The following is a 9,389-nucleotide window of genomic DNA, read 5'->3' as shown; positions in this document are numbered from 1 at the left end:
TGCCGTGCAGCGTGAAAACGCATGCGAAGTTAGAGCACTCAACAAGTGTCACTTCTGGGTAAACAAAGAAGCACAAATGTTTCAAAAGGTTGGAAAGGCACAAAGACGGACGCGGAGGCGAGGCTTTAGGGTTAGGGGCACGTACCGAGTCCCGTGACGTGCAGGAGCAGGAAAGACTCGGCACCCAAACAGCCGCTGCTCTCCTCTGGCCTGGCCGTTCCTCCTTGAAGGCCGCGGGGTCCCGCAGGACCCGCCGTCCTCCCAGCACGGCCCGGGACCCAACCCGCGAGACGCGGGAGGCGCCACGCCCGCCCAGGCCGCGAGGTCTGCTGGGAGAGCGTGGACGTCACTTCCGGGATCCCGGGCTCTGACTGGCCGGAACCCTTCGGAGCTTTTGATTGGCCGAGCCCAACACCATCCCAGGGTGCTTTGTGGTAGCAGTTCCTTTCCGCTGGCCGTTCTCCTCCGGAGGAGGTGAGTGTGCTCGATTCAGGCGCCTTTGGCTGCATCGGGTGGCATCCGCCGCCATCGGTGTAGGGCCGCGTCGGGCGCGGCCGCAGAGGGGCCTCGGGCCCCTGCCGCAGACGGGAGAGGGCCGTGGCCCGGGTTCTGGGGCCGGGCGGGCCGCCGCGTCCTGCCGGAGCCCGGGGCCTGACTCGCTCCCCTCTCCCGCGGCTCCCCAGGCCCGTAGGCAGCAGCCATGGCGCCCAGCCGGAATGGCATGATCCTGAAGCCCCATTTCCACAAGGACTGGCAGCGGCGCGTGGCCACGTGGTTCAACCAGCCGGCGCGGAAGATCCGCAGGTGAGCCGCCGCTGCCGGGTGGGGCCGCGGGGAGCCCACGGTCAGGTGCGCTTGAACCCCTTGGCCCGGTGAGCGCGCGGCCGTCGGGAGCGTGCGCCGGGGCCGGGCCGGGGGCCAGCTGACCGCCGCCCGCCTCTGTCCGCCCAGACGCAAGGCCCGGCAAGCCAAGGCACGCCGCATCGCCCCGCGCCCCGCGTCCGGACCCATCCGGCCCATCGTCAGGTGCCCCACGGTGCGGTATCACACCAAAGTGCGAGCCGGCAGGGGCTTCAGCCTGGAGGAGCTGCGGGTGAGTGCGCCGGGAGGCGCGGGAGGCTCTGCTTGGCGGCCCCCGGTCCAGGATGACATTCTCCGGAATCGCTGCACCTCCTTGATGAGAGCGCTTTTGAACCCTTTTCCATCTGACGGCCGGGCACCCGGGTGGGGGCGCGGGGAGCGGAGGCCCCGGGGTGGGGGTCCTGCATCCGTGTCTGTCTGGGGGCAGGTGGCTGGCATCCACAAGAAGGTGGCGCGGACCATCGGGATCTCCGTGGATCCGAGACGGCGGAACAAGTCCACGGAGTCCCTGCAGGCCAACGTGCAGCGGCTGAAGGAGTACCGCTCCAAGCTGCTCCTGTTCCCGCGGAGGCCGGCAGCCCCCAAGAAGGGGGACAGCTCGGTGAGTGCGCCCTCCCCGCCGGGTCAGGGTAATCTCTGCGTCCCCGCAGATAGAGGGACGCGTGTGGGTGGAGAAGGGCAGAGCTCCGTCTGGGTCCCATCTGGGTCGCCGTCAAAGCTGTTGGCTGGAGGCCGGGGGGTTAGGGGTTTATCTTGTTTGCTTTGTAAGTTGGCTCACGTACAAACGCTCCCCCAGCGTCTCCGTGTCTCTGCTCGACGGAACGGGGGTTCAGTGACTTGTCACCCAGGCCTATGTGTGTGCACCCGTAGGTGGGGTCGCCCAGCAAGCGGGGCTGTTGTCCAGGGTTAGAAGCTTGCAGCCTTTGGGGACTTGAGGTGAGCCCGGGTGACTCTTGTCCTTAACCAACAGGCCGAGGAACTCAAGCTGGCCACGCAGCTGACAGGACCGGTCATGCCCATACGGAACGTAAGTGGGCTTTGGGGGGTGAACCAGTGAGTTTCTCGGGGCGGAGATTGGGTTGAAGGGTGGCAGCCAGGGCCTGTGTCAAGATATATGGGTTTGTGAAAAAGAAACCTTTTTTGACTTTGGGAGCAACACCCTTCACTCTTAAGAGATGGGCTCCTTGAGGGGGGGCCTTGTCTTCATCTTTGGGGACTCATTTGTTGCACCTCCTTCGAATTTTTTTTTTTTTGTTGTTTCCCTCTTTGCTATTTGAAAGGCCAGGCCACAGGTAATTGCACGTTTGGTGATCCAGGAGGTGACTGGGCCCTTGACTTTCTCTGCCAGGGAGGTGGGCCCAGGCCTCCCTCGGTCCATGTTCTCTGTTGTTGACGGTGACACAACGTGTCTCAGCACACCCTCCCCCAACGGTTGTTCGCACAGCTCAGGGGCTCGCTTCTGCCTCTGCTGTGTGTTTGGCGGGGGCATTAAAGTCTGTCTTGGTGTCAGCGTAGCCCTTCAGCAGTCAATGGGCAGACAGCGTGCGCCTCCACGGTTTCTGCTGTCCTCACATGCTGGGTTTTGTCTCCGGCCTCACTGCAGGCAAGGGTTTGACTCCTGTGCTCCGTTCCAGGTCTACAAGAAAGAGAAAGCCAGAGTCATTACCGAGGAGGAGAAGAACTTCAAGGCGTTTGCCAGTCTTCGCATGGCCCGTGCCCATGCCCGGCTGTTTGGCATCCGGGCCAAAAGGGCCAAAGAAGCTGCAGAACAGGATGTGGAAAAGAAAAAATAAAGCGCCGTTGGCAACTTGAGATATTTGCGGTGTCCGTGTGACAGCGGTCTCCCGTGAGGGGTGGGGCAAGGACGTGGGGATGTGTGCCCTTGCTGAGGAGACCTGGCAGGGGGTGACAGCATCTTTGCGTGGCAGTCCAAAGACCGAACTGCTTTTTTTTAGTTTCAGAGAGCACATCCCAAGCAGGCTCTGCGCTGTCAGTGTGGGGCCTGACCCAGGCTCAAACTCCTAAACTTCGGTACTTTTTTTTGCAGAGGTGTTAGAAAGGTTCATTGGCCTCATTGTTAATGAGTATTTTCCAGTTGCTTGAGTGTTTCAGGGGTCAGACCCTTCCTGGGCCTGAGCCCCTTCACCCACATTTGCAAGGCATCCAAGCTTTGGTGCAGAAAGCTGGCCTTTGTCCATCCTGAACACGCGTTCGGGCTACTGAGCCTGTGTGGCGGCCAAGTGTGCCTTCGTGGGCAGGCGGGACTGTCCCCAGAGCCTTTGTGACAGCATGATGCCCGAGTTCCTTTGAAACCGGAGCTTGGTTTCTCTACAGGTGGGTACTGAGGTCCAGCCCTGAGCTGGTCCCTCGTCCCAGCAGGGCCCACTCTGGGGACTGGCACTCAGCAAGTTTTGCTTCAGTGCTCCAGCCCGGTGGGTATAGGTGTCCACAAGCCATGAGAGGTGTGTGTTTCTGTGCCTGGCACCTGTGCTGCCACCTGAGTGTGTTTGGAACCAGATTTCAGATAGGTTTTCATCTAACAGATGATTTGGAAGGCACTTTACTCCACACCTGAAGTAAGTTTGTAAGGGGCTGACCTCCATGCTGCTGCACTTGGAGAACCTGTGTCAGGGAAGGGTCAGCTGACGGGTGGGAATTTGAGGCCAAGCTATGTCCTGGACCATCCTGTGAAGAGGGGATATCCTGGTGGCACGGTTTCCACAGCATTTGTGCAGAGAACCCGGTAAGGAGTGGGATTAAGCTACCTGACTGCAGGTGGCTCTACGCTTGAGCTGGACCCCAGGCCTCCAGGAAAGTGCACGGCCGTGGCGTCCACCACCCCAGCACCTGTGATCCAACCTTTGGAGTAAGGGGAAGAGACCTTTGCGTGGCCTTCAGTCACCGCTGGACATACCCTGTCCCCCTTTTGGCATTGTGCTACCAGAACGAAGGGCCTTTCCTGCCCTCAGGAGCCCCTGGGACAGGCTGGACACCTGAGAAGCCTGGGGTAGGGGGCCCGCATGCTAGGACCCTGTTCCCTGGGTCCTCTGCAGCAGCCCTCCTCTGGTTCTGTCACAGTTCTGGGTCACCTGAACTAAGCAGCTTCCAAGGGTCACTTAGCGTAGTGCCATGAACTTTCGGTGAGCAGGACCAGCCCCACCCCTGCAGGTAAGCTACTCGAGCCGTCTGGTAAAGCCAGGCGGGAAGTAAGCCGGATCCTAGGACTTGGGGCTCCTGAGCCCCACCAAAGGGGCTTCTGAAGGTGCCGGGCCCAGCTGGTTCTCCCCCCTGCTTGATGCGCTAAACTCCCTGACCTGCAGTTGTGAGGACTTCTTTCCTCTGCAGTCTGGAATGCTCTTGGTGGGTTCGAAGATTTTTACATCACCCAGGACTTGGGTGAGTCTGGTACCGGAAGTGATTATGGATTGGACAGCCCAGCTGGTGTCCCCTCCGAGCTGTGGCCCTGTCTGGGGAGCAGGGGGCCCCGGCCCAGCCTTTCCCAAGGCTGAGGAAGGATCCTTGCGAGGTGGAGCTGGGAGCCTGGAGGGCAGGCGGTGCCAACCAGCCTGGAAAGTCTAAGTTCTGCTGGACTGGTGGTGGAACCCTGATGCCTGTGACCCGGTAGCTGGGGAACGACCGGGTGAGAGTGAGCTCATGCGCATGGTAAGCACCGCAAGGAGGCTGGAAGGACGTCCCCCGCGACTGGTCCCTGTGTGTCCGTCGGCTCCAAGGCAGCCCTCGCCACGGCCAGGGTGACGGGGTCCTCTTGTCAACTGGCCGTCCCCTGGCATTCCGGCTCCTGGAGGGTTTCGCCTGGAGTGTGTGCAGAACTGCCCGGGACAGATGGCTCCTCACTCGGCTGTGTGTCTGGTGGGGCGGCAGAGGCGTGAGGCCACAGCAACAAGAAAACGGGGCCTCCGTCCTCTCTCTGGTGAGCAACTGAATTTTTCCAGCAAGCACGGCCTCTGATGAGGTGCCCCAGAGCAGAGAACCGGCTGTGCTCTGCCCTCCCCCGTGTGTGGTTTTAGCCACTGTGTGTGGTCGTTTGATGCGCAGCGTAGGAAACTAACCCTGTACAGGGCAGATTCCTTCACCCCTTTCTACACCCGGGTAACGTTCCACCAGCTGGTGCGCTCCGGGACACCCGAGCGGGGGTCCGACACGGAGTTCGGCTCGTCAGGCCGGTCGTGTGTAGGGTGCAAGTGCATTTTGAGGTCAGATTCCCAAAGTGGGTTCACGGGTGTCACAAGCTATGGCCATGGCGGCCCACAGGGGTGCCTGGGCTCCTGCCACCCACCAGATGGCCCGTGTCACACGTGTACCTCTTTGCCAGTTTTCGGATAAGCATTGTTCTGACAGAAGTTGCAAAGGTTTTTTTCTCAAAGTATTACTTGTTTTCTTTTTTTTATTGTTTAAGCAGTTTTTTGTTGTTTTTTTTTTATACTTTTGAGAGAGAAAGAGCGAGGGTCCTAAGAGGGCTCTGCGCTGACAGCAGTGAGCCTGAGGCGGGACTCAAAGTCACCAGCTGTGAGATCATGACCTGAGCCGAGGTCAGACGTTTAACTGACACCCAGGCGCCCTATCCTGTAGTTGCTTTGTTAAAATATCTACAATTGTGGTGTTTTAAGGAAGAATTAAGATTAACACTAATTTCCACTTACTTGAAACTGTTGTAATTTAGGGGAAAGACTACAGTTGTTTTAGGTTATTTAGGCTTTTTGCCACTTAACTCAGTTCAAGCCAGAGAGTAGGAGGTAAGTGCATGTGCAAAGGGGTCCGAGTTCTTTTCTCTACTTTTTTTGTGTCTCACACGTTACTTTTTATTTACAGATACTTACATTCATCATGTTTTCTTTTATTGTTTCTGGATGTTTGCTTTTTTTTCTTTTCTAAGTTACAGAAAATATGCTCTTTGTTAAAAAAAAAAAAAAAATCCAGAAAAGAAAAGAGAATAAACCAAAGTGAAGGGTCCCCTGAATCACCCCCACCCTCCAAGCACCTTGAACAGCTTCTGCATCTACCCAGAGTGGTTTCCGTGAGGTTATATTCTGGTATAAACAGCTGGCCCTTTTGTTTTCATAAGAGCAAATGGCGGGGGTGCCCAGCTGGCACAGCTGGAAGAGCGTGCCACCCTTGATCTCGAGGTTTGTGGGTTCAAGCCCCACATTGGGTGCAAAGATCACTTAAATATTTTTTTGACAGCGAATGGAGTCACACTGTGTGTGCTGCTTCGTATCATTCCAGCTCTCCCACGTCTCTCTCCCTTCACTCCTGTGCCTGTAGAGGACCCCTGAAGGGGTTTTATTTAAACAGGCCTCTATAGGTGAGGAGTCCTGGAATGCTGCTGTTAACTTGCATTTCTTTTATTATTTGTGAAGCTGAGCCTCTTCTCATATTTGCTGGCAAATTATCTGTGTGTGTGTGTGTGTGTGGTTCCTCTGTTACATTCTTTGTCCATTTTTCTATTGTGATGTCTTTTTTCTTGAGTTGTAGCAGCTCTTTGCATATTAAGGAAATTTGCCTTCTGTCATATGTTGACGATTTTTCTTCTAGTTTATTCTTTTCCTTTTGAGTCTTGCTTATATCTTTTTTTTTTTTTTTTTTTTTTTAAGTCATTGCTACACTCAACGTGGGGCTCCTACGACCTTGTGATCAAGTCTTGGGTGCTCTACCAACTGAGCCAGCCAGGCTCCCTGAGCCTTATATGTTGAGTATGGTCTGGAGGGGGGATGGAGCACTGTCTTTTAGGAGACAGTGTGCTGTAGTAGGAATACCACAGCCTGGCCTCTGTAGTAGACATTGCTTATTCTTTTTTTTTGGCTTTTCAGCATCAGAACTCACGTTGGGAGCTTCTTTGAGTCCCGTGAGAAGCAGAACCCGCCTCTTTTGTAGGAGCTGAAGGCACCTACTCTCTGCCCTGCTTCCTGGCCCGCTTCCTGGTCACATGGCCAGGCTCCACACTTCGCACACTGGTCCCCTGTCCCCGGCCAGGGCACATCCTTGGTGATGCAACCTCACCGTCCTCTCCGTGGTCTTGGGGTGCCCCCCACCAATCCCAGGGCTTCCCCAGTGTTTGGCTCCCTCAGCTGGAATCTGTTTCCAGTTGCTTGGAACTAGACCAGACATACTGAGCACGCAGACCCGGGTCTGGCTCTGGGCCTGCCTGGCACTGACCATCCAGGAGGCTTTCACTCGACATGCACCGAGTGCTGACCACAGATGGGGCACCGCGTTAGGGGAGGGAATCAGGCTGCAGGATGTAAGCAGAGCCCGATGATGGGGTAGGCACTGGGCAGCAGATCGTCAGAGGGGCCGGGGATGGTGGAAAGTAAGGTGGAGGAAATTATTGAAGGACACGGAGATGAAGGGGGAACAGGCATTCATTCACTCCGGTATTTATTTGGCACCTACTGTGTGCCAGGCGTCGCCCCGGCTGCAGGGACTAGATGTATCTGCCTTGTCTTTGTGGGGTTTTCATTCTGAAGGATCCCCAGACACAGGCTCTGGCAGGCCCGCTCTGTCCCCTTCCTGCAGTGTTCTGGGCACACGTGTGTCACGGGTCAGTGGCGGGACGGTCAGAGCCCTCTGCCATCAGGTGCCTGTGGCTCCTCGCCCCCCCCTCCCCCCACAGTATGTCTTCTCCACGTGGTCCTGGGGCGGAGCAGGGAGTGCACAGCACGTGTTGAACGCCCCCTGCAGGCCAGGCCCTGGGGCTGCCACCGTGAGTGAGCCATAAGACCCCTCTTCACAGGTAAACCGGAACAGAAAGTGGAAGCACAGGGTGGGGCAGCTGCCTTGGCTCCAGAGAGGAAGACCGGCGACCCGGTGCCAAGCTGCAGGGGGACAGGTGGCCTGGGGCCTACAGAATGGCCGTCAGCCTAGGAAGGGAAGGCTGGCCTGCCTTGCAGAGTCTTCTCCAGACCTACCCTTCCCGGTGGGGGTCCGAGTGCCCCCCCCCCCCCGGGACATCCACCTTCTCACGGCTGCTCCTCCAGAGCGCTAAGGTCCGGGACACATGAGAGGGGTCTTGGTGACAGGCATCTGATTGCTGCCAGAAGGCCATATGGGGCTGTGGGAAAGGTGTGTGTTAGCCCTGGCTCCCCACTCTCCCCTGCAGAGCCTTAGCTGGAGCCCCTCATTTTCAAGCCTCAGTTTCCACAGCTGCAGAGGGACCCTGATTCTGGAGTGCTGGGGGCAGACAGAATGCGGCATAGCTCCTGCCCTTCTGGAAACTTCCCCAGAAAGGGGGATGCTTTCTGGGGAGGAGGAGGCAAAACTGGGTCACTGATGAAAGGTCTGGGGATGGAGGCAGTGTCAAAGCACCACCCAGGCGGCTTTTACCAAAAATATCATCAAAAGCCCCGGATGAGTCAGGTGAGAAGAAAACCAGGACGTCCGTCAGTCGGAGATGCCAGCCCCGTGGACGCTGCACCTGACTGCCGCCCTGACCCACGCCACCGTCACCCCGCCCCCCCCCCCCCCCGGGGACCCTGTGGGCAGCTGTGTCCTCGTGGTCTGCCTGTTCCGGCCCTGGTCCTGTGGTCCCTGCCAGCTGACGTCCACGTCCTGGTCTGATACCGTCCCTGAAGTGTGTAGCTGGACCCAGCAGCTTGCCACTACTTGAACAGAGCACAAGTGGAGGGCACCAGGCTGAGACAAGGTTACCGTGGCTCCTTGTGGCTCCTTGTGTCAACCGCCTCCCTCCCCCTCGGATAACTAGCCCTGGGGAAGCAGGCCGCTGGGGTCCCTGGGGCAAGCCCCAAGCAGGGGAGGCCTCCTAGGTCAGGGGAACCCAAGAAAGGGACAGCTGGTTCTGGATCACCTCTGGCCTGTGGCCCCGGCCTTGGCAGGCGCTCTATACCCTCACAGTCGCCTGTGACCTCCCAGGGGGTGTGGGAACAGCAAAGCCCCTGAGACACACTGGGGGGCCAGGATGGGCCAAGGAAGGCGAGGTACTAGGTTCTGAGTGGCGTTGCGGGGTCCAGTTAGAATCCCAGCTCTGCCCCTGCTGTGTGACCTCAGGCAAGGCATCACCCACTCTGAGCCGTGGTCTTGTCATTGACAAAACAGGCAATACCACCTCCCTGGCAGGGGCTTGGGGCAGGAGTGGATGGCAGCCAGGGACTGAATGTGGGAAGTCACCAAGATAAGGGACACAGTGTCCTTGGAGGAGAAGGGTCCTGTCAGGGCTCCTTGTGTCTGAATGTGTTTGCGCTCAGGCATGTCTGTGTGTCCATGTCACGTGCATGTCTGCACGCATTTGATGCGTGTGTGCACATGGTCATTGAACGCACGTGTGCATTTGACATGTACGTGTGCCTGGCTCATTGTGTGCCCGTGTGATCCATGTGTGTTGTGTCTGTGTGGGGTGTGCACGCGCGTGTGCGGTGAGGGAAGGAAGTCCCATCAGCCCTGCCTCAGTCCCGGCTCTCCGATGCTGTCATGACAACATGGCTGAGGGTCTGAAGCCCAGCTAGGACCACAGATTGCGTGTTGTCCCAGCCGGGTGGGCCCTCTGGGTGCGACTG

At 57.9% G+C, this 9,389-nt stretch overlaps 1 protein-coding gene and 1 non-coding gene across 2 annotated transcripts; both read left to right on the top strand.

The window, feature by feature from the left end:
- Nucleotides 1–336: 336 nt before the first annotated feature.
- RPL13 (ribosomal protein L13) lies at nucleotides 337–2,673 on the top strand. Its single transcript, XM_027076450.2, has 6 exons — nucleotides 337–474; nucleotides 684–804; nucleotides 952–1,093; nucleotides 1,289–1,462; nucleotides 1,832–1,888; nucleotides 2,496–2,673. The coding sequence occupies exons 2-6, from the start codon at nucleotides 701–703 to the stop codon at nucleotides 2,652–2,654; spliced, it is 636 nt and encodes a 211-aa protein (XP_026932251.1). The 5' UTR covers nucleotides 337–474; nucleotides 684–700; the 3' UTR covers nucleotides 2,655–2,673.
- LOC113604441 (small nucleolar RNA MBII-202) lies at nucleotides 1,144–1,221 on the top strand. Its single transcript, XR_003426383.1, has one exon. It is a non-coding gene; the product is annotated as a small nucleolar RNA MBII-202 (small nucleolar RNA).
- Nucleotides 2,674–9,389: the final 6,716 nt, after the last annotated feature.

Source organism: Acinonyx jubatus, chromosome E2 (genome assembly GCF_027475565.1).
Source record: "Acinonyx jubatus isolate Ajub_Pintada_27869175 chromosome E2, VMU_Ajub_asm_v1.0, whole genome shotgun sequence".
NCBI lineage: Eukaryota > Metazoa > Chordata > Mammalia > Carnivora > Felidae > Acinonyx > Acinonyx jubatus.
The sequence above is the reverse complement of the archived record's forward strand: the minus strand, read 5'-3'. Positions and strand labels throughout refer to the sequence as shown.

Bases quoted from the DNA above. Each gene is read 5' to 3' on its own strand.
- RPL13 (XM_027076450.2), top strand. From the start codon at position 701: ATGGCGCCCAGCCGGAATGGCATGATCCTGAAGCCCCATTTCCACAAG. The intron at 1,463-1,831 runs GTGAGTGCGCCC...CTTAACCAACAG, and splicing joins CCAAGAAGGGGGACAGCTCG to GCCGAGGAACTCAAGCTGGC. The intron at 1,889-2,495 runs GTAAGTGGGCTT...GCTCCGTTCCAG, and splicing joins CGGTCATGCCCATACGGAAC to GTCTACAAGAAAGAGAAAGC.